General features: G+C 39.1%; 2 protein-coding genes across 5 annotated transcripts; one reads left to right on the forward strand and one right to left on the reverse strand.

The window, feature by feature from the left end:
* The first annotated feature begins 5464 nt into the window (after positions 1–5464).
* Positions 5465–8434, forward strand: LOC124409914. Of its 3 annotated transcripts, none has more exons than XM_046887870.1 (3): positions 5465–5579; positions 6311–6401; positions 7357–8434. In XM_046887870.1, the coding sequence occupies exons 2-3, from the start codon at positions 6331–6333 to the stop codon at positions 8102–8104; spliced, it is 819 nt and encodes a 272-aa protein (XP_046743826.1). In that variant the 5' UTR covers positions 5465–5579; positions 6311–6330; the 3' UTR covers positions 8105–8434. The 3 variants fall into 3 exon arrangements, with proteins under 3 accessions (XP_046743826.1, XP_046743827.1, XP_046743825.1); XM_046887871.1 differs by lacking the exon at positions 5465–5579 and adding an exon at positions 5696–5881 and having other exon boundaries at positions 6304–6401; XM_046887869.1 differs by lacking the exon at positions 5465–5579 and adding an exon at positions 5697–5885 and having other exon boundaries at positions 6314–6401.
* A 1555-nt stretch (positions 8435–9989) lies between these two features.
* On the reverse strand, positions 9990–23059 carry LOC124409912 (tyrosine-protein kinase Src64B). 2 transcript variants are annotated; one of them, XM_046887866.1, is made up of 7 exons: positions 22819–23059; positions 14913–15266; positions 14649–14783; positions 13529–13739; positions 12869–13122; positions 12077–12787; positions 9990–11996 (listed from the first exon to the last, which is right to left on the reverse strand). In XM_046887866.1, the coding sequence occupies exons 2-7, from the start codon at positions 15238–15240 to the stop codon at positions 11782–11784; spliced, it is 1854 nt and encodes a 617-aa protein (XP_046743822.1). In that variant the 5' UTR covers positions 15241–15266; positions 22819–23059; the 3' UTR covers positions 9990–11781. The 2 variants fall into 2 exon arrangements, with proteins under 2 accessions (XP_046743822.1, XP_046743821.1); XM_046887865.1 differs by having other exon boundaries at positions 14577–14783.
* Between the last annotated feature and the right edge of the window lie 517 nt (positions 23060–23576).

A 23576-nucleotide genomic window follows, 5' to 3' on the forward strand; every position in this document is an offset into this window, starting at 1 on the left:
TGCCGCAAGGACTCCCTCGCACCAAAGAACTCGAAGACCGCGAACGGAAGCGGACGGAACGGAACGACCGCGACGTTGGTTCGTTCGTTCGTTCGTGTGGGTCCTATTTTTGGATCAGGAGAGGTAATATTTCTGTTGGCAGTAGGTTTCTACAGCGCGGAACCAAGAATAGAAAAGAACACGTTAGAGTTCTAGTCTCTGTACGATTACCATGAGCATGACTATGCTGCAGGATCGTCGCGAAGGATGTCCTACCGGTACGCATAACTCTTCGTGATCCTTTCATGCTACAGGTTTTTCACATCGGTGAGCTTAAATACCAAACGATGAAGCTGACGCTTGTTTTTTACGAATGATAAATACGTATTGTTATATGATCGTCTCAGGGGAAACGACGAATGGAAACGTGAAAGTAGTTTATCCGACACCGATGTATAAATAACCGTGGCTGAAGGATCGCAAAACAGCTGGACCTTGAGTGTGGATTGGATGATCCAGTTCTCCAAGGTAACCGCGGTTTGTGATTCGGGAACTTTGAAGGGTTGAGATGAAAGATCCGAGCGAAACCGCAAGAGTGTAAAACGCAGAGACCGAGGTAACGGGAACGAAGGGTAATAAAATTCTAACGACCATTTTCTTATTTGACGATCCTGATGTTATCAGATGGAATTTCCCGTTATTATATACGAGGGAATTTTTTTGCCCACCAGCTCGAACTTACATCCGCAGAGTCTGCCGGCTCCAAATCTCGAACACAACGTACACGAATCGTATATCGTGTAAATATTCGTGTAAAAATTGACGTAGCGTTTGTTGATCAAGTCACACGGTTATATGTTTTATCTCCGGCTGAAAGACCCCTTTCATAGCTAACCGCAGAGACGGAAAGGAAAGAGACGAAAAATTGAAAGAAAGAAGATGAAGTAGAGGCCAAGGGGAAAAAACTCTTTCGTATAATCACAGTGACAGCCAAAGTCCAAGATCTATGATATGTAGCGTAGAGGTTCTCTAAATATCTCTCCTTCTTGTTGTGGAGCGAGGACTGGCACTTGAGGAGCGATACAGTAAATGACCATGGTACCATAATTCTTAACCAGAAATACAAAAGTGTACCAACCATTCCTCTTCTACTTCTTCTTCTTTGAGGGTAAAGATGAATAAAGCGTTGCATGATCGCCGAGTGCGTGTAATATTCCGAATATCTTGGGGTCGTGTAATTATAATGTTACGCTCTGGAAATGTGCAGCAGCTGCAGCCCGTTAATTTCCCAGAATTATGAGAGACAATAACTCGCACTGACAATATAGCACTGCGATTTACGTATATGTATCTTGTTCTTGTAGAATACCGAATATAAAGGACCGACGGTAAACATCGGCGGCATGTTGCAACCTCACAGTTTGCAACAAAGTCCGTTATAATTTAGTACCGAGAAATTAAATCAACCGTATCCCCCCCCCCCCCCCCCCCCCGCGCTTCTCGAGGTCGTGTACTTGGCAATCCAGGCTGTTCCGTTCTTGATGTGCAGTGCATTATGCAGGTCCTCTGAAAGCTTAGAAGTCCATAGTTCATGATTCATGCCAAGAAGAAGACTGCAGGACAACGCGGCTTCGATGATGAATGAAATTTCGGGTGACTGTTTACGGGTGTCTCGGATTTATGGATGTGCTAAACGATCACTCTCATCAGCCGTCGAGAAGGTGTATGTATGTACAATGATGGAGTGGAATTCGATGATCGAAACTCGTACAGCTGGTTCTGGGTGTTGAGATGAGTGGAGGATTTGGCGCCGAGGCTTGTGATATGATTTATAGTCCAATCGCTTAACACATCGATGAACTACGAACGTTTATGCATCCTGTACACTGTACGTGTTTTCCGTGTGTAGATGATTTTCGCCTTCATGTATGCGGACATGTAAACGGCGGTGAAACTTCTTCTGGCCACAAATTTAAATAAAATTATGTAGACGCGATGCTGGTGGGGGAATTGGGAGGGGAATGCGTTGACGTAACTAGTCCGCGTCTTTGGACGACGATCGTTAAATTCAAATCAAAAGTCTAATTTACGAGTTCTAAAATTATTACATCATTGAAGTTCGCCTTGGCTTGCCGTGCAATTTTTCACGTCATTCATACACCGGTGTCTGGCATCTTCCGGAAAATTAACGGGAACTTCTCCATCTGGTGTTGTTCAGTTTCTATTGTTATCGGACCATGCTTTGCAAAACGTAATCTGCACTCATCGCGAATTCCTGCGGACTTTATAAGTTTAGGGATAGACGAAGTTTGTACAAAAATACAGCTCAATGGTTACACTATTATTTTTTTTCAGCTTTCTATTTCTGAAATGTGCTGTATGCCCAGACGATTAATTTGGTAAAGTCGACTTGAATGTACATTGGCGCAGGAATCTTCACTTAAACTTTCATATATCGCAACATACATCAAATGCCAAATATTTTGGCAAAGAGTTTGATTTTAAATAGGATTTTTTAACACAAATATTTGATTTTCGTTTACCTACGCCTTATTTCAATTTGTCAAAGTGGGCACCTTTTGACCTCTTCAATCGTGCCAACTAAGATGGAATTGAAAGATGAAAAACAGAAGTGAAAAATTATTGGTCACATTATATTATAGAAAATCCCACCAGACGCAGAAAAATGTTATCCCGTATAATCTATTATATGCATAAACCAGCTCGAAACTTCCGTAGCATAATTTTAACCGGCGTTCGGCAGCATCTGGTCACCGATACTTAAATTAGCTGATCCCAGCGAGAAAGATCTGTTGGTATTATCAGTATACCTAGGAATGAGAAAAAGATGGATGGACCGCGTATATGCAGCTATTTCTTGGCCTGTGTAAACACATTCGCTCCACGCCGCTGTTCTTTTTCGTTTAGACTAACACTCAGGCAGATTCTTTTCTTATTTTCTTCTTTTTTTCTCCTCGCGATGTCACGTAATTTGTCCCAAAGAAAGTAAAGCACGTTTTAGTACGTACCTATATACGGAAATATAATTGTATAAAGTAAGATATAACTGATAAAGCAGAGGAAAACAATTAAGTACTGTAGGAATTAAACTCAACGAAGAAGATAATTCAAGGGCTAAAAGATAATTTACATACTGATTGCAGTTGATAATTGCAAATAAAAAGATCAGATCAGAGGTCAAGTGACGAATAATGTGAGCGGCTAGCTTTTGATCCTCCGGCTGCACATAAATGTATATATAGGTATAATAATGTATCAATTTGTGGGGTGCTTAACTGAAGAGTGCCGCTTTACAACTCGGACTTCAGGTGTGCTACAAGTGAATTCTCAGGTGAAAGAAGATATTAAATAAAGCGTTGAAAGATATTAATTTTCCTTTTACTTTTTTTCCTCTTACCAACGTGACGATTTATTTCAACGAATTTGCAAGGAATGTCCGAGGCATTTTTCACCGCTTCTTAGCCAGCATGTGTAGCATAACACTTACACGATCGGCAAGCAGGTTTCTATTTGAAAGGCAGTTAATTTATTCAATCGGAATTTTAGAATCGCGCACGTATAATACGTTTACTTTATGTACATGCCAATGGAGCGGCTATCCGATACCACGAATTCTGTGTATGTATATATGTATATATATGATGCACAAGCGTACATCTGACCCGAAGAAGAATTTTCTGAAAACAGTTGTAGTTCTATAAATAATCGGATTGTATCAAAGAATCTTTGGAAATGATAGAACGATATTGTACTTAGGCTTCGGTTTTGTTTTTTATTATAGGCAATGGCGTTATTATTCGGCCTGCAATCTTCGTGGAAGGTCACATAAAAACGGAAGACGAGTCTTGAGGTGAGCTTACACGGAATTTGTTCATATTTCGCAGTCCGCTTAAATAAGCTCTCGGTAAGTGCGTCAGAGCTGGCGACCGCGGCCGCGTATTTGAAAACGTTCTCGTAATATGCTTATAGCTGAATCATCCGGCACTTTTTTAGCTCGCCTAGGATATACATTAATGTATACGGGTATAATAAACGCGGCATGGCTGTAATCAAGCTTCGCTTTTCATCTGCTTTTCGACCGTCCGAGTGCAGGATGCGAGTGACGATACATTGCGAAATTATTGCGAATTTCAGCAGTTTTATCTCTTATCACAAAACCCGTCTGCCCTTCACTTTCCTCCCCGTTCATACGAGCACTTCTTCACTCGACCTGCGTTCTGCACGGTCTCAAGGGCTTTTATACCATACGAACATGCATGCAATGAGATGTGGCGAGACAGGATTGAAACAATATGACGGCCTTAAGTATGAAAGATACTTAAGTCACGAGGATTACTGCACTCTTACGTGATTCATAAATGCCGGAGTTTATGAGTTTCGTGGACCACACGCGTCGAAGAAAATGAGTTCCTGGTTATACGTGGGATTAGGAATGCAGTCTAATCCTCGAGACTTTGTCGCGCTTTCGGTGTGACGATTTGTCGACGATGTCTTTGAACGATTTTTTTCTCTCCTTCAGATGATTGATATTTTTGTATAATATATTATGTACGCGGATTATCACATCCCTTTGTAATTTTAATTTTTCTTGGTCGACTGAAAAGATTTCACGGATCTTTTACTCGTGAGTGGGACGCATGATGTGTGCATGTGTGTAACATTTATAACGCGGTCCTCGATGGTTGACCGGAAATACAGAATATTATACATGTAAATTTATGACTGACGCCTGCGAGATTTTTCTAGCAAATAATGTTATTTTGATCGTTGGTCAGGAACCGATTATAACCGTGAATCGGAGAGTTTAGAACTGTGTTTCATTTGATATGAGACGAAAAAAAACTAAACGATATTAGATACGGCACTGTGCATATGATTTAGGAAATTCACGACTTACTATATCACATAACCCGCATGAAAATTTCATCGCAAATTGGATGTGGAGCAAAAGAGTTGAAACAGAAGAAATTCGTGTTCTTTTAACAAAAACGAGAATTCACGAGCGGTGAAATGTTTCGATAATATCCGGCGCATATCTGCAGGCTCCTGATCGTTGACATGTTACAAAATCTCTAGAAGAGCGAAAAAAGGTAAGCAGGGACAAGAAGGTAAATCAAAAAATGTAAAAAAAAAATAAAAATAATATTCAGATGCTCCGCCTTTCGTACCCGTAAACATCAATCAATCAACAACCTTTAGTTGGAAGAAATCGGATAAGCAGATATCTGCATCAAGCAATATCGTCAAATGCATATGAGGCATAAATACAACAACCGTGAGTCGGCAGTAATATATTCAACGGTCTGAATACCCTCATTGTTCATTAATCGGTATTTATTCTGGAAACTGCAGTTCTGTCATGTCTGCTTCGACGATCGCATTAACGCGTCGCGCAAACTGGTACCGCGTCGCGACGCCACGGGCCGATACCTAGAAAGAAAGGGGGATAGGAGGACTGCAGGTTCATCATCAGTCGAGCACTGAGCGATCCGCGAGACGGTTGCCTAGGTGCAGCGGATCGCGAGAGCTCGATCGATAAGAGTGCTCGCGTACTGTTAAGTAAGCGGGAAACGCAGTCGGTAAGTGGCAGCAAGTGTGAGGCTGTGAGGCGTTACGCTAGATGGAGTGTCAGTGTTTCAAGATGGCCGACCGTAAGTGCGCGATGCGCGCGCATACACCTCGCCATTGAAAATAGTCACTTCCGTTATTGTACTGGGCACACACAGTTGGTAAAGTAAGATGGACGCGGATGAGTGTTGTGCGTAGTGGTGTGTTGCGTGTTTATTTACGACGTAAATCGTTGAAGCTCGTCGCCGTTTGACACAGTTACGAAAAACGTTCGCTTAACGGATCGAGGAAAATTGGCAAGGAATGCTCTGAGTCACGGTAATAACGCTCTGGTTTTAATTGCGGTATTATAACCTACGCTTGCTGCCAGTTTGTGGCACGGCGTCAGAGCGTGACGCGGAGTAGCTGCTACGCTGCTTGTTTATTGACGGTCTTGCTCTTCATCTCCCCCCCCCCCCCCCCTCCGCCGTTAATTTTCATCATCGTTCTTAACTCGAACTGCTCAGTCACTCTACCTGTTTAATCTTACGTCGCTGTCAAATGTGTGTATTTTAACGTTTACGTAGAAAACAGGGCTCGAATTTTCCAGAACGTGGCGCCAGATTCGTTCGCGCTGGATGCGCACGATGTAAACAAGCGTCGGAACTCCACTCCAGAAAAACGTATGTCCTCCCCTCCATCTCACTCCCAATGTCGTAGTAAACACAACGCGGTTTTGAATGCATCAACGGTATTGTTTCAGAAGATACAACCCTGTAGACGATGGTCGACGAAGTGTTACCAGCTAGCTTGGAGAGGCTGGAAATTGATCGAGATTCCGTTAATTCTTCTCGGTGAGTTTTATTAGGTATTCTTCCTATTTCTTTTTCTCCTCTCTCTCTCTATTCCTCAAGACTTGATTCCTCGTTGGTTCCTATTTTTATACTCCATGTTTCCTCTTCTCTTCCCCTCTCTGCTCACTCTCTGCTGTTGGCAAACAGAAGCTGCCCCCCTCTTTATCGTTGACCGAAATACTTGACTTGAACATTCGAATACTTGACCACTTCTTGATAGCAATAGACTGTAGCACAAATGGATGAAAATCATTTTTGTTTAAGCACTCGATTCGGGGTATAATGACTATTATTGAGCATCGCTTTTACATTTCAAGGCTTTTTGCCAAGAACTATGAGTCACCGATCTGTATTTGGTGACTGGTTTGGTCCACCTTATTTCTGTTTATTTTTCTCATTTTCATTACATTTAGTTGAAACCGGAGGTGTTGGTTGTTTGAAAACTTGTCTATCACGATTTTTAAACCATGTTAAGTTTTACACTAACTTCTGACAAATATCAGGATTTTTGTTCACGCATCAGGTTGCGCGATTAAATCTTAAAAATGTTTTAGAATAAGATCAATTCATCTGACAATATTGAAAATGTTTTAATAAAAGATCACAGCAAATCATTTTGGAAAACAATAAATTCTACTGATTATTGGACATTTTCCCATTTGAATGCTTATTAGTATTGACAAACTTACATAACAATACACCTAGCTATGGATATGACATATTAGTAGTAATATTATTAATATTAACTATACTATTTGTAACAATGTTGTAGCGTGACTGAAATAAACCTAAATATAAGTACAATACACTTAAAATTCAAATCAACTGCCAGTTGCTTGTGAAATAGTATGAAAAACTGAATGATACGGAGTATCTATAAAAAAAAATACGGAGTATATATAAAAAAAATTAAAATCTGCTTTAATCCTGATAAGTAAATACATTTTTGTTGCAGTGTAAAACCAACGGATAAAACGAAGCCAACGAATCCATTTCGAATAACGAGTAAAGGTATTAGGTCTGATACCAGTTATTTATTCTCTCGAAGATCAATGCCTAGCTGCAGACCAACGACATCGTTATCGTCAATATCTGCAATAAATCCAAGGGGTGTTAAAAGTACAACAAATTTCAAACCGGGTAAACATGAGAAAGTGTTAGACAAGCCTAACAAGAAAACAAATTCTATAATTAAGGAAGCGGTCTTAAAATTAAATAACCCAAGTTCAAATAGAGTGAGTTCGATTTACTTGAGCGAAAATTTCGTCAGTGCATTGCGGGAAGAGGTCCACAATGGAAGTATTTGTAGTAGTAAAAATTGTAAAACATTTGGTCGAGGCTCTGTTACTAAGGACTTTAAGGCTCTGAACATCAGCTCAAGAGAACTTAGACTTTTTAAAGACGATGCCAGAATTGACGACAACTTTCGCGCAAGCATCTTTCGACGTACGAGAAGCAACACCATGCCCAGCCTGAAGAGAGAACCCGGTCCTGGTGGGGGCAGCCCTTCACCTACTGGACAAAACGACACACAAAATTCCCCAGGATCAAATCAGAACTCGAGTTCTAGCACTTGTTCAATACAAGCCAGAATATCACCACCGCCTTGCGATGTAACAATTGATGAGTTAGCCAGCTACTTTGACGAATTTGTTCATATTCCAAAGAAGATGTCACACATGGCCGAGATGATGTACATTTAACAAATCTTATTCAGAAAGATTTTGGTCAGAATTATATTGCCGATCGAATGAGGGAGGGTAAATAATACGTGGAGGAGGCGGAGAGATTTATAATAGAGTATAATTTGAACTCAAAATTAAATGGCTGTTTCTGAGTTGATTTTTTTCTCAGCAGCGGCAAACGGGCAGTCTATTCTTGGTAATAGCGATCAATTGATTGATCAATCACTACTGTTTAATACTATGTATTTACTATTGTATTATGATAACTATGATTTTGGTACACCTTAAATTATTTTTCAAATTACGTTATACTGATACTATTATTATAGAGAAAAATTGGGAAATTTTGTTTTTAATCTATGCAGTCATATAATATATTTTTCTTCTCCTTTTTTTTTTTTTGTTGGAATCAATTTATTCTTATGATATCTTGATCCAGTGGTTGAACGAGAAATATGGTACAAAAATGAATAAAGAAATGAACGATTAAATGAAACTCACAAAACTTCTTGATCATTTCATTATTTATGATACTTAATATATGTTTCTTTTTTTTGTCTGCAGTTTTACAATAATTATGTTTACCTAATAGTAGTAGTAGTAGTAGTAGTACATAAAGTAATAATTTAAATAATTAATGGTAATAAGCTTTGGTACATGAGCTATCTATGACGATGTTATATCTACTACTGTTATTATTATTATCATCACGCGAGAATGATTTCATTTTTAAATCCGTCGATAGTAATGATAATACTAATAACACTAGCTCTTTTAATATTATTCGTAATAGTAAGAACAAACACAGAGATCATAATCTTCAGTCGAAAAAAAAATAATTCAATTTCCTTTGTCTTCTCTAGACACATTTAATTATTAATTAAGTACAGTTCATTAACGAAGAATAAATAACATATTTGAAAATTATGTTTTCGCATATGAATTCGGGAATTGTATATTACGATACAAGTGCGCGAAGTATGTGATTCTGGCACTCGTGTAGTTTGCCGGCCGAGCGTAGCGAGGGTGATAAAAAACGAGTGCAAGGGTCACATACGTATTTTATTTTTTGTAACACCTGTATAGTTTTTTAAGTGTAGGGAAATAGGTTGCTTCGCACGTACTTTTCGGTGTGCGAAATCGAACTTCCCATACAGGTGTTGCAAAAAAGAAAAGTTACATATGTATTAATGGAAAAAAAGGATCATTCAAGTTTACAATTTTTCTCTCTCTTTTTATCAAAAACTAATGGCAGTAAGTGTGCTTTTGGTTCTGGTTAACAAACTTCCTTAAAATCTGTTTTTCTGTTATTTCTTCTTTCACAGAATCGATTGAATCCATTCGGGAAGAAAATTTACGTTTTCCTCTTGTTTTCAGTCCAAAGATTATCGCGAAGTTTTTTTTAACTCAAATATACATATATGCTGATCAAAAAATGTAAGTGTACATCAGGATAGTGCAATTTACGTGTGTGTGTGGGTATATATATATATATAGTATATATATATATATTTTATATACAATTGGAGAGTATATTAAAAAAAAAAGATTAGTATAGTAGTAAGTAATTTCTGGACTTCTCTTTCTTCTATAATAGTATTGTCGTTCTTCGCTACGTCGAAAATGGATGTTTCGATACGTTATTTATTATTAACGCCGAGGTTTCTTCTGCTGTCTTCGTTCTCGTTTTTAGGTAACGTGAGTACGTCTTTCGTTTCCATCGTATGCGTACGCGAGATGTGAACTTTTTTTTTTTTGTTCTGTTCTCATTAGGTCCACCCTCGTATTTATAACCTAACATTACTATTATTTTTCTTGTTATGGTACTCATGCATAATCTAATTAATTAACATGCAATCTTATAAACTTTACTATACTATTTATTTATCCGTTTTTGTTTTAGTTTTCTTCTCAGTTACTTTTCGTTCTCCAATGCATTGCTGGTGCAAGAACAAGAAATATAAGTTACTGTTACATCACATACATAACAATTTACAACTATACGGCGTTTGAGTAACATGAAAACCGAAAAAAAATCTTACTATACTATATTTGAAAATACTTATGCATTTGAAAACATTTTGTTTTTTTTTTCAGTTTCTTTTTTTTCACGAGAGAGACAACATCGGAAAAATTCTTAGTATAACACGGTATTATAATTAATATTTGGTCAGTACAAAACGCTCATAGAAAAATGTATTTGGACGTATATTATCATGTACGCTCTATGTCCTACCTTTTAACACTAAATTCTCTTTGTTTCTCTCTCTTTCGCCCTTTTCCGTAAAACAATTTCGCGAATACGTATTTCGTTCTTTAAATTACAATTACATTATTTATACTACTATAGTATGTAAACATCATTTTACAGGTAAATATTATTTCTATAACCTTAAACACTTCATCGATTATACATCTACTACTGTAATATTCGTGTTATATACTATAGGAGCATTTCAGAATATTCATCGCGATCATCCATGTTACTTTTATTATAATTATTATTATTTCGTCCATTTATAAAAGATACTAATATAGTAAATTTTGTTCACTAAAGCTTCAACTGCTGTTCAAACGGTTTACTCTAAGAACGGTGTTTTCCTTTTCTTTTTCTTTGGAATCTTCATTTTTAGATTCTTTACACCTTTGCTAATTTCACCACAATGAACTTGTTTTGGTTTTCCGTTTTTTCTGCTTTATTTTGTACGATGAACATTAATGACTTACATTATTTTATATTACGTGCCTATCGTTTTGAATCCTATAATTTAGATTCAGCATAATTATTATATCTTCATTCTCTTCATTCAAATACCGCTATCGTATAAAATTTCTTATCTTAGTTTTTCGTTTTTCTCAGATCATTAAAAGCAGTGATACACGGCTCGATCACTCTGAAGAAGAAAATTATCACTCGCATATCATTGCGGAGAGATTTGCCAAGAAAGCTGGAGCAACGAAAAATAAAATACTTTGAGTCAAAGATTCAACACTCGCGTTAATGCGGTTACTTAAAATGCTCCGCGTCACAAAATATCAAGCCATGACGATTACTTTTAGTCACAATCTATTTGTCATCGGTCTGTGCTCTCGAAATATGCTAAAATTATTCAAGTAACATAATTATCTCTACAAATCCATCATGGTGCACGATTTTACAAAACATGTAGCTATTATTTGTCTTCATTATCTTGGTTTTGTTTGCTTTTTTCTAAAAATTATATATTCCATCAACCGGAGTTTGGAAATCAAACAAACTGCGCAGGCTGCCTTGAAATTTGTGACAAATATTTTTCTTCATAAACGTGTACCACCCAAATTCTTCATCTGCAGAGTTTTCACATTTCGCACAGAACTAAACAGTTATTTTCATTGCTATTATCATCAGTTCTACTTTATGATGTATGCACAAGATTTATTACGTCATACGAGGCGAATTATATTTTTCCAATCGAATCACTTGCAAATGTCATGCGGCGCGATTAATCCGTCTATTTTTCGTCATCTTCTTCACTTTCAAACACCGTTTCTATCGATGCATTGAAAGAATAGTGTTCAACGTTTTGTCGAACATATAAATAAACGAAGCTCGCTCAGCAGTAGATTCCGTAAAATTCCATGGCGCAGTTAATGTGCGCCGGGTGATAGTGTCCCCTTGGAATCATGTGGCTCTGCATGTGGTGGTGGGCCGTGTATCAGTCCGTTGGCGGTTCTAGATACGGTATTTCACTCGTAACATTGAACGATTCGAAATAGTGATTGAGGTATTCAAAGGTCGGTCGTTTCTCCGGACTCGCGTCCCAGCACTGCAGCATCAGGGTGTATATGCTGTCCGGTAGCGGGTGATTCGCCGGTTTTGGCATCCTGTAACCCTTCTCAACGTGCTCGACGACCTCCCGGCCGTGCATACCTGCGATAAAACGTATCACTGATTAACCGAGAAGAGAAAAAGAGAGATAGAGAGAGGTGACAATCGTTCATTTGACTTACCCGGATAGGGCACTTGGCCGTAGGTGAAGAGTTCGTTGAGCAAAATTCCGTAGGACCAGACGTCGCTCTTTATGCTGAACCTGGCGTATATTATAGCCTCAGGAGCGGTCCATTTTACTGGAAATTTGCTGCCCTGTTTAGGACAGTACTCGTTGTCCTTGATCACCCTTGCCAGACCAAAGTCGCATATTTTCGCCTTGTTCTTTTCGCCTATAAGGACGTTTCGCGCGGCCAAGTCCCTGTGAATCAGCTGTTTGCTTTCGAGGTATTCCATGCCCGAGGCGACCTGCGACGCGATGTATATTAGGTCCTCGAACTGCATGTATCTGCCGTCCCCGGTCCTCAGGAAGTCGAGTAAGCTACCGTTGCACATGTACTCTTGGACTATGTATATCGGCTCCTCCTTCGAACAGACTGCGTACAAGGCGACTAGGTGTCTGTGCCTAAGGTGTTTCATTATAGCTGCCTCCTGCAAAAATGCCTCAGAGGACATTGTTCCCTCGCGCAACGTCTTCACCGCCACTTCTATCTGGTTTCGCCATTTTCCGTAATACACTTCGCCGAAGTTACCGTGTCCCAGCTTGTTTATAAGCTGTATTTGGTTCCTGTTTATCTCCCATTTGTCACGTAACTCCGGTCCTAGGTCCCACATGTCCGGCAACGGTTTTGGACACGGTTTCGCCAGCACGTGACAAAGTCCCAGCGCGTTTTCTGAATAGCATCAGACAAGAAATGTTACAAAACCAATAACCATTTTTCAGGATGTTATATATCGAGGCACTTCTCACTTACTGCTGTACGCCATTACGAGGGCTGGTAGAGTGGCGAAAGTTTGATTAGTCGCTATATAAAATCCACCATTGTCCAGGGGTTTGATTTTGTAGTGTTTCACATGATGCCCGCGTCCCTCTTCCCAATCCTTTACTGAAAGACTGTATCCTCTTGGCGTGTGTTCGCTCGGTCTAACAAGGAAAGTACCCCGTGGATTTTCGTCGACGAGAAGTAATTTCCCGGCCTCCTTCCTCGATACGTTGTCGAAGAACCAACTGTTCGATAAATATGTCATATTCATTATGTGTGAATAAAACACGATATTAATTGCTACCTAGTTTGACAGCGAATAATTCGTGACCAAGCAGTGAGAAAAAAAAATACCCGAATGCTGTCATTTTCTCTAATAGATTAAAAACGTTATCAAATTTATAACATTCAGTAAACATTACATATCCGCATGTGTCTACCACACATAATCAAGTCCAAAGTTCTGAAACACTCTCTTGTGTGTAATGAATGGTATAGTGCTTACGGAAATTCGAGAACAATGGAGACAACTGTTTATATATTAATATTAAGTTGAATCTTTTTCGGTTTATTTTACGTGTTAAATATACGTATATAGTTTCCCTTCCTTTGCAATGTCTATCAAAAAGTCCTTATATTTTTTATACTCACTCCTCGCTTTCGACGGAACGTTCGACGGCGACGAAATTCCACGGTATCAATCCCTCGTGGAGGGTAGTCAGGTGAAGTACTTTCCACCAATCCGGTTCCGTGTCATCCAACACCTCCATCCTGTCGCCCTTCACAAAACTGACGTCGGTGCTTTCCCTCGCCGCATAATTGTATAATGCTACCACGATTTTGTTCGATCTTTGCGAATGTACTGCAGTGCAATGGAATAAATACAGAGCATTGAACGAATAAGTCATCGGTACACGGGAGAAATTATTTGAATCTTTTGTTACAGACAATAACAACGACAACGAGGCATTGACTAAGAATAGAGTTTGTACAACGATAAACATGCTTCCATGCTTAAATTTGTTTGCAAAATATAGATAAATTGAAAAGAATCCTGAACTATGCATATTCGCACACGGATAAAATCCACTTGACCGATGTTTAGACCGAAGTCTGTTAGATTAGCAACGATGCTCTAATTTGATATCCAAAATAATGATCGTATTGAGGGAGGAAGAGAATAAGCAAAAATTATCATTAACTCATTGTCAGTGTAACGAAATGAAGCCTATTTCGATTTGTACGAATCGGTTCGAATGGCGTATTTTTTTTTTCACGAGTTCATACTATACCGGGTGTCCTATTTTAATGTAACACCTGATTTATCTCGAAAAATACTGCTTTGATCGAATATTAAGTAGAATAAAACTTTGGGTGGTACATTAAAATGTGACACCCGGTATAACTCTTCGTCATTTATGATCTAGCAGTGCCGGATGGAAGATCGATTTCACGTCTCAGTTGGCAAGAAATTGGAAAAACCGAGATGCCAGTGATTTGAGTCGGTTAATTGCAAGTTAGCATCGTCCCGATACGATCAGCTGATAAGACACAACGACGATACGAATAACGATAAAAATTCAGTATTTTAAATGAAATGCGTCGTATCAATCTATTAATAACTAAAATTACATTGACGTCAATGAGGATGAAACAATAAGGATACTAATAATAATAACGGAAATAATAAGTTACACACATGCAACTGAAAAAGACGGGGAAGATAATTCACGCAGATGAATCGATTTTGGGATTAAAATCGGAGGCTCACAGGGTGTCTGTCTCGGGCGAATAATATCAACTCTGGTCTGAGGGCAGCGCCGATTTGGATCTTCCGAGTATCTCTTGTCGAGGGAACTTCCGTTGCTGTGCGCCGAGTTGAGGCCAATTTCCGATTTCTTGTAACCTGATCGAACATAGAGTGCGTGCGTGTTTTATTGAAGAAAAAAGTATTTGTGTCTAATATACATTCATATATATCTATGTATTGAGGTAAAATGGGGAGTTATTATTATTATTATTTGATATCCGTTACCGATTGGCTGAGGCTCTTGCCTCTTGCTGCAACATTTCCCCATTGTTACCGTTGATTCGCGGCACCGCAGATAAGAAAAACAGCTACAGCTTTCCTCCTTCCTTGGTGATAACGATTCGATGGCTAGCAGTTTATTGTGCGGATGATGTGATATATCTTCATGATTACGATTTGACTTTTTCTTTTTTATATTCTTCTTCGTTCCGTTTTCTGCCTTTTTTGCCTTACGGGTTAAAAAATATTCCCATATGCACAACAACCTTTCGCAAATTCTCGATATGTATAGATCAATCCCGAGGATGGCGTGTGAAGGCCGTTCCACCAGCATTCAGTTTACCCTCGGGACCCGCGCATCTGTAGGGAAAATAGAAAATTCTAGTAAATTTAGAGCTACAATATGAGGTTTTTGTACAATTATTCATGGTTTCGGATGAATTCGATTTTATTCTCTTTCCGCGCAGTTCATTGCATCAACTAAAAAGATGATTTTGCTAGTTTCGAACATCTCTAAATTATTCATTCGCTAGAACTTTCACGCTGTTCTGTCAATGATTTCGAGCATTTTCCCTGGCCGAAGATTCGTTTCCCTGTCAAAGTCGAAAACTCGCCTTCGGAGAACAGCGAGGAGAATGGCCGACCCGTGGAGGATGCGAGGGGTGAGCTGCAGGTTTAGGGTTAGTCGAACGTTATTACCGCATGCGCGCAAATATCGGGGTGCACAGAATTCCTAGCTTCGAACCCCCGCTTTCCCTAATCCACATCGTTGCACGCAGTGAACTGCTGTTTAGTTATCCGTATGCCTGTAATATTTTGTGCAGACGATTCTGCACAAGACTAATGATGAATTCTCTGTTATTGTCAATAACTTGATAATATATTCATTATAAATTCTATCACTTTGAGTTGAAGATTTTTGTAAGTTCAGCGTACAAAATTATTGTCGCTGATTTTTGAAAAAGATGGTAAAAATATTCTACATATACATTATTCGCAACACGGGAAAAAGATTTTTTGTTGACTCCCTCAAATAACATTCTTCAGTTTAATCGAGTAGAATAATCCCATTTTATGCATATTTACCGAACAATCTTACACGTAAACGATTACTGAACTGATCAGCATTACTTTTTGCTTTATTCCAGTCAGAAAACCGCTAGGTTGAATGAATTGATGAATTGATTTTTACCAATTACGCATTGCCATCTTGCTTTAACGAATAGGTATCTCTTCCCTCTTCAGTGTTTTTTTACCGCGCCCAAAACGGAAACCAGAATCGGGGATCTGTGGGCACTTTGTACACACAATGTCGCGTGACTCGCATATTGAACGTGAGTACTTTTTTTTTCCTTTCCTTACTGGTATATATCAACATGTACGTGTGTGCATGTGCATGTGTGTGTATTATACATACTGAAAACCGTTTGTCGTAAACTTGTTGGTATAACTCAATTTTTGGTTGATATTTATTTTACTCCAGCTCTCTCTCTCTCTCTCTCTCTCTCTCTCTCTCTCTCTCTCTCTACAGTGTTCGTGGAAGTGGTCTAGAATAAGATACTTGATTGGGAATTTTTCAGTTTTTCGTTTGATATTTAAATTTTTCCCAATAATAGGCGAGGCATAAATGCCTATCCTGAAATTTCGATTCAATATGGTATCAACGGTCGAATAGTCCAGACTTTATGCATTAGATTTATTCCTTAATTTTTATGATTTACTGACACAATGAAGCGAGAAACGTGCTGGGCTGGGTTTACAACATCCGGTTATTGCACTTCTCCACGGAGGATACATACATTCATCAACACTCGCATATACACTGTGCACATAATGTACATCCATTTGCCTCAATCTGTCTTGTTGCACGTTTCCCTTATATTTTCTGTTTCCCGTGAAAAGTAATTGAAATGCTGGAGAACATTTTTTATTCCCTACTGGAAGTCACGTAGATTTTGTCGACGAGTGTATATGATTCTAAATTAAATCGATCCTTTGATCTTGTTAAATTCGACCTTCGCAACAGAAGATGCAGTTATGATATACTGGCAGTGCAACTGCAAGAGAAATTATTGGAGAAATATATTAGGTTTAACGAATTCATAATATGAAACCGGCTGATGAATGCTGTAGCTCAGTTACGCTGCATCTCGTGACGTGTGCACGTGGTGCATATCATTTTAGAGATGTATCGTTCTGCAACGGACATTACGAAATGCAGTCTGCGTACACAAGATTCCTTTTTTATTCACCTCTTCGTTTTCTTCTTGGTTTTTTCTTTTCTTACCGTGTCTTTTCTTTTTAACACTTGTTGTACACGGTGCAGGTGTTGCTGCTGCGGTTAAAATACAACGCGAGGAGAATCTTTACGATCGGATATTATTTATGTGCTTGTGTATTGTACGTATGTTTGCCGTGACGAACTTTGAATAGACGGGAATAATTTTCAATAATTTCTTTTATTGAAATAAAAGGAAATCTTGAAGTATTTTTCTATTATTGTATAAACCTCTCGAATTAAATACAACTTTTCATTTCGACTTTTTTTTTAAATGTTTAACCGTCAACGCAAGGTTATTACTGCAGAATTACTGTGTGATTGCCAGTCTTCATGCTGTGCAAAGACATGCGCGACACACAAAAGTAGTCGAAGCTGAAGTAGTCTCCGAATTGCGAAAATAGATTTGAACCGTCAGCGTTGTTACGTGCAAAAAGAAAAGAGAAATGAAAATGACGAACCAAATGAAAGTAAAACTTAACCGTCTTACCGTATGGCTGTAAATAGGTTCCACCTTAGGAGCCTAAATCCTAATATATAATACCGGTGAATAGCAGCATCGTTTCATGCTGGGCCTAATCAGTCGATCGTTAAATTAATTCTTAATTAAAGGTTGTAAGATAAATTGAAACGTTCGTTATTATTCATATATTCTTTTTGTCAACTTGTCAATTGTATATTCTATACGTATACAATCCTACTGACGATAATAATGCTGCATATGAAAATCGGAGAATTTCCTATCACTTAACGGTGGAACTATATTATCGTATGAGTGTTCGTTTACCGCCGGCGTCGAATGTAACCGGATCATTTCATGTGCCCTGTAACGCAGATTTGTACACCTACGTTGGAACCGAGATGCGCGATCTTATAATGGGAAAAAACACGTTATATACCATTTGCCAACGAAAAAGAAGAAAAGATGCGTAAAAAACTCGTCTAGACGGCTCTGTTGTTTCGAACGATCCTGTTATACACCCTACTCAGCCCTGTCCGATGTGTGATGTGCTTTTATACATATAACCACCCAATGCGCCTTCTATAACACAATGCCTACCCTCCTACTCGCGATATTTTAATGCCGATAAGGTAATGGAGCATTAGGCGTACGCTGAATGTCGGCAAAAAAAAGAAAGAAAGTACGAATGATTGAGGGGGGAGATTTTTCCAAACGCTGTAAAGGCACAAAGCTTTTGAGAACGAGTTGCCGGATTTCAATAATTCTGGTCCCAATCAACGCGGCTTTTTGAAACATAGAACTGATTAGATTTTTGCTTTGATTGGTTCAGCACTTTTCCAATTATTTAAACAAAAAATTTCAAAAAAACAAAAATTATATCTTAACAATGGATGATTGGATTTGAATGAAAATTGATGCCATCAGATTTTTTGGGTCGCTAATCACGAATCTAAGGATAGATTTGCTGAATTTAAATTTGACGTATTCAATACGTTTCAAATGTTTTTACAATAGTGGTAACCATTCATTGTCACATAATTCGTATAAAATCGAACTCGCATTTTGTTGAGGACTGAGAACAAGTTTGCCGGGAGGTCAAAGCAGTAAAGAATATTCCTGTATTCTGAGGTACTTTTTCTATCTTGCTGTTGTTGTTGTTGTTATTATTTTAATCTGAATCATATATCAAACTCCGATCCAGTGAAATATAAGTAAAATATCGAACAGAAAAATGATGAAAAGGAAAAAAAAACAAAGAAAACAATATCCAAGAGATGGTTGCCGGTAAAAGTGGGCCAGTTAACAAGGAGAACCCCATATACGTGACACACAACACAAACACATACACACACACACATTTTCGAGTACCTATGTACGGATATACGTGCTATAAATAACGTAGTACCCTCTCGTCTCCCCCGTGGAACTCTCTAAACAAGATCTTGAAGAAATGCTTCACCTCTATGTATACATATATACTCGTACATACTTTATATATTACAGCTTCGAATGTAGCCCTGTAGACAAGGGCGCGCGGTTACAAAGTTCAGGTAAGAGAGCGAAAAGATCGGGCCACAAAGGTGCAACTACTTTCGTCATTTTCCAGATGAGTGCGAGGAAAAGTAAGAGGGTAAAGAACCAAGGCCTTTTCGACACGCTTCAGTTTCTTTAACTTGAAATTTTTTTTTATTAAAGTAATAAATGTTAAAAGCACTATCAGCATAGGGTGCCATTTTACTCTTGATCAACTCTTATAATTAGCCAGGAAAAGTCTCATTCTCACCTAGTAAGGCTCGATTGTTTGAGAACAGTACAGCGAGGGCAGGGAGGGGAGGCTTTTTGTCGCAGGTGCATAGAAAGGTGTGAATTTTGCCTATGCACCTGGCAACCTAACAGAGAGGGCCATTGAAGCTGCTGCGCTTCAAGGAAGCGAAACAATTGCTGATAACGCCGCCACTACTGCACGAAAACGCGAGTTCCTGAACAACTGGCATATCTTTCCGCTTATCTCCACCTCTAGGTAAGTGCATTTCACCCAATATGCATCGGAAGAGATCCCTTGTGAAATTCTGAGGCGAAAGTACCTTTGCGCGGATGACGAGCGACGCTCGATTTCCGAGATATACGCGGTTTCATATCCGACGAATCGCCGCGCTGCAATGTCAGCTGATCGAACAGCTGACCGGTCGCCGATTGGCCGGAACTAAAACTCGTACAAGTCGAGAACCGTTCATCGTGCGAGGTTCGCGCAAACGGTGTTCAGGCTCAGAGTTTTGCGGCGAATCTTCGGAGCTCCTTTTATCGAAGGTGAAAATTCGTTCATTCTCTGAGGAATTGCCTGCACACGTGTCGGCCAGATGCTTCGAGCAAAGCACTCAAAGTTGCGAGGGGCGGACGGACGAGCTCCGTGTGCGTCAGAGTGACAGAGAGGATGAGGAGACGGAGAGAGAGCACGACCAGGAACCGACCCCCGTGCGTCGCTGACAATCAGACACCCACCCACTTACGTTGTGCGTACAGGAGTCGTGTTGACGCGCGCTACAGCTAACTAGTATTATTACTCTTGAACTGGGCACGTAGACGTTATACGTCGAGAATTTCGACTTGAAAAATCAATAGTGACTAGGGTTACTGATTCCGAGAAATGCGGGGATACTGCAACCCCAACGACGTCTTCGGTGTTCTTTGAACTCTAAACCCTACGATTTGTCCAATAATTGTGTTTTATTTACAACACGAACTTATTAAATTATTTGTATTACAGTTATACATGAAATCTATAAGATTTGGACGAGGAAAAGATAACGCATATCTTTACGTCCATTACGATATTATGCATGTCGCAAAAAAAAAAAAAAAAAACGTCGCTACCGCAGAAATGTGGGTTAAAACCGAAAAACAACCAGGGGAAGTACGAGCGTTGAATACCGCGGCGACCGTCTTACGTCAGAATTGTTTATTTCTGTCCCATATCGATCGGTGCAACGATGAACTTATACGTCGGTGTTTCTTCTCGTATACACGACCCTTATAGCTGTATACTTTGGATCGACAAGGCAGAACCAATGGACGTTGAAAAGCCGGGCAAAGCAAAGTAAAGTAAAGGAAAGTAAAGCAAAGTTAAAGCAAGCCGAGGTGCATATCGGGCGCACAAAGGCCCGTAGATTTTCCCCATAAGGGGAACTCTCACTCTCTCCTTCTCTTTCTCTTTCTCGGTATAATTCGCTTCTCCTCTTTGCCCCTTGCGTAGGGTGAAAGAAAAAATCAATATCTGCATACGCGGGCCATGTCTGACCATTATAACGCGTGTATTTATCACACGTTATGTATGGACGTGCGTTTCGAAATTCCATACTCAATTTGATTTTCCTTTTACCGCCTTATCTTCTATCGCCAGAGATTATATTTACCCGGTCTTATCATACTATACGTGCTCGATTCCGCCGATTGTACACCGCGAATGGCACGGGATAGCGCGATCGCTCATTTGCTACGCAATATTCTAACGAAGCTAAAGCTAGCAGCCAGAATTAACAGCCAAATGTTCTAATGCTTATATTTACATTTTTCCATTTCCACAAAGTTTAACGCTCTTAGCTGCTAACTATGGCTGCTATCTTCAGCTTCATAATATTCTAATCGATCAGACTTCATCTAAAACCAAGTCCGTTTTGCGGTTCATTCGTGACGTCGACGTTGCAATTCTATTCGTTATTCAGACAATTTACAATTGATGCCAGTGCGCAGTATCCATCGATCATTTTTGTTTCTGTGATCATCGAGGTTGTTTTCCATCTTACACTTTTCTCTTTCAACGATCGCCGACCTTGTAAGAATCGGCATGAATGGAAAATCCGATATCGGTATACTTTTACACCAACTGAATTACGTAGTATGCAAATATAATATTTATCTTGAAACGCAGGTATTAATATAACGATTGAATTGCTCATTTGCTTGATAATTATCGGAATGCACCTCCTCAATATGAATTGAGAAATTGAACGAAGGATTTCTTCAAGTACATATACCGTGTCTAACTAATTCTGCAACGCTGCGAGCGTGACACAGTCGTGATTATCAGTGTTATTATTTGCATGAAGCGTGCCTGGTGTATATTCTATTACAGTACCGAAAAATATCAAAGAAGGATACATTATCTCCAGAGAAAATAATATTCCCGCACGCAATCTAACCGTTGGCAGTGTGTTGCGGTGATAAAATTAGCATTTCCTCATTCTCTTCTTCGCGTCATCGTAGTCGCTCCTTTAGATATAGGAAGTGAGAGTGAGAGAGAAAGAGGAAAAAAGGAGAGGGGAAAGAAACAAAGAAGGGCAAACAACTATTTAACGTGCGTAATTGTCACGACGTTTATTCACATGGCTTTTATACAAAAATCCAATTACTTTTTCAGTGACGCTCAGGTTGCATAAATATAATACTGCATGGCGGCAACTTTATTCTTTTTTCTTTTATGTTATTTCCCAATTACGCAATATACAATTGTTTTGACGAAGGCAAATAATAATGATCCATTTTTTTCAAATCTTATGATTTTCATCCCTGGACGTTGCATGTCTTATGTATGGGAAACTCGTCACTATCCTTGCAGAGAGCACGACCGTACAAAAAGGATTGCTGAGAGGCCAGCCAATCCTGAACTTGGCAATATCCAAGGGGGGTCGTGAACTCTATCAAGACATCTCACATGTGTCGTCGTGTGTCTATGTAATTTTCTTTTTTCTTTACTCATCACGCCGTTATTTGTTTTTTATACTTGTTTCTCACATTTATCAAGCGAGGATAATATCCTGCATCTAGAGAGTAAAATACGGTTGAGGGAAAAAGATGCAAACAAAGAAACCCTAACGTACGAACAATTTATCAACCTTGCGCGTGTCGTTGCACGTAAATTGTTCATACAAGTCAAATAATAGCTTAAAAAGCGACTACCCGGAGACGTCGGTCGCCCATAATGCACGTATGGAGAAGTTAGGACTGGCTACAGTTGTCAACTCTATATAAACACTTTATTCCGTGTTCGATAAATGACCGTCTTTTGTTTACAACGGCGATTGTTCCAACAATTGACGTTCAATTTGAATTCGAGATAAAAACTAGAGTTTATCTTATATCTAATTGTAAACAGACGTGCACACGCGTATTTTTACCTGAATTTTCGGAGCATGTCTTCGCGTAATCCGGTTTCGGTACTATCGACGAATTTTGGGTCTGGCTTAAACTGACTAATCAGCACGTACCCTTAACATACACACGCACTCCGGTAATATCGGAAGAGAATCATTATGCGATTATCATCATTCACCGTGTAACACTCACTCACTTTACACAACGTTCGAACTGTAACTGACAGCTAGTCCAGAGTCCTCCAGGCCGCCCACAGCTTGGCCACCACGCTCCTCCCCCCCATTCTCCTGCTCTATCGAAAATCCACCCGAGGGTGCTTTGAGCTTTAGAATTTAGGGTGCCGTTCCATGACAACGACAGTTTGACTGATCATGGAACGACGGAACGAAACAAACAAAAGTTACTAGATTCCGAATTTCGTTGATTGTTATGCCGTCAGGTTTTGCACGGGTTTGACGGAACCAGCATTCTGTTGCACTTCGTTAGAACTTTGGTGAGCATAATTTTTTTTATGTCAAAGCGGTGAGTTTCTAGTATCTACCAAAGGCATCTACTAGTAATTTCAACATGGCTAAATGCATGACTTTCCAATCAATATATTTTTTTCATTACTAATTTCAAAATTCGAAATAATGAACAATAAAATGATGAACATACATATGGAGTTTTGAAGTTCCGTTTCGTATATACATGCTTGTTTATGACCCATGTGATAAATTTCGAACGGAATGAGTGCAAATTTCTGTTATTTCGCTTAATTCATTCATCAAATAATTGACGT

The sequence above is a fragment of the Diprion similis genome, chromosome 8 (assembly GCF_021155765.1).
Source record: "Diprion similis isolate iyDipSimi1 chromosome 8, iyDipSimi1.1, whole genome shotgun sequence".
Lineage (NCBI taxonomy): Eukaryota > Metazoa > Arthropoda > Insecta > Hymenoptera > Diprionidae > Diprion > Diprion similis.

Excerpts from the sequence above, each read along its gene's own strand:
- LOC124409914 (XM_046887870.1), top strand. The coding sequence starts at position 6,331 with ATGGTCGACGAAGTGTTACCAGCTAGCTTGGAGAGGCTGGAAATTGAT. Across the intron at positions 6,402-7,356 it reads GATTCCGTTAATTCTTCTCG|TGTAAAACCAACGGATAAAA; the intron begins GTGAGTTTTATT and ends TTTTTGTTGCAG.
- LOC124409912 (XM_046887865.1), bottom strand. The coding sequence starts at position 15,240 with ATGCTGGTGGAACGGCCTTCACACGCCATCCTCGGGATTGATCTATAC. Across the intron at positions 14,784-14,912 it reads GCAAGAGCCTCAGCCAATCG|GTTACAAGAAATCGGAAATT; the intron begins GTAACGGATATC and ends ATGTTCGATCAG. Across the intron at positions 12,788-12,868 it reads CCTCGTAATGGCGTACAGCA|AAAACGCGCTGGGACTTTGT; the intron begins GTAAGTGAGAAG and ends GATGCTATTCAG.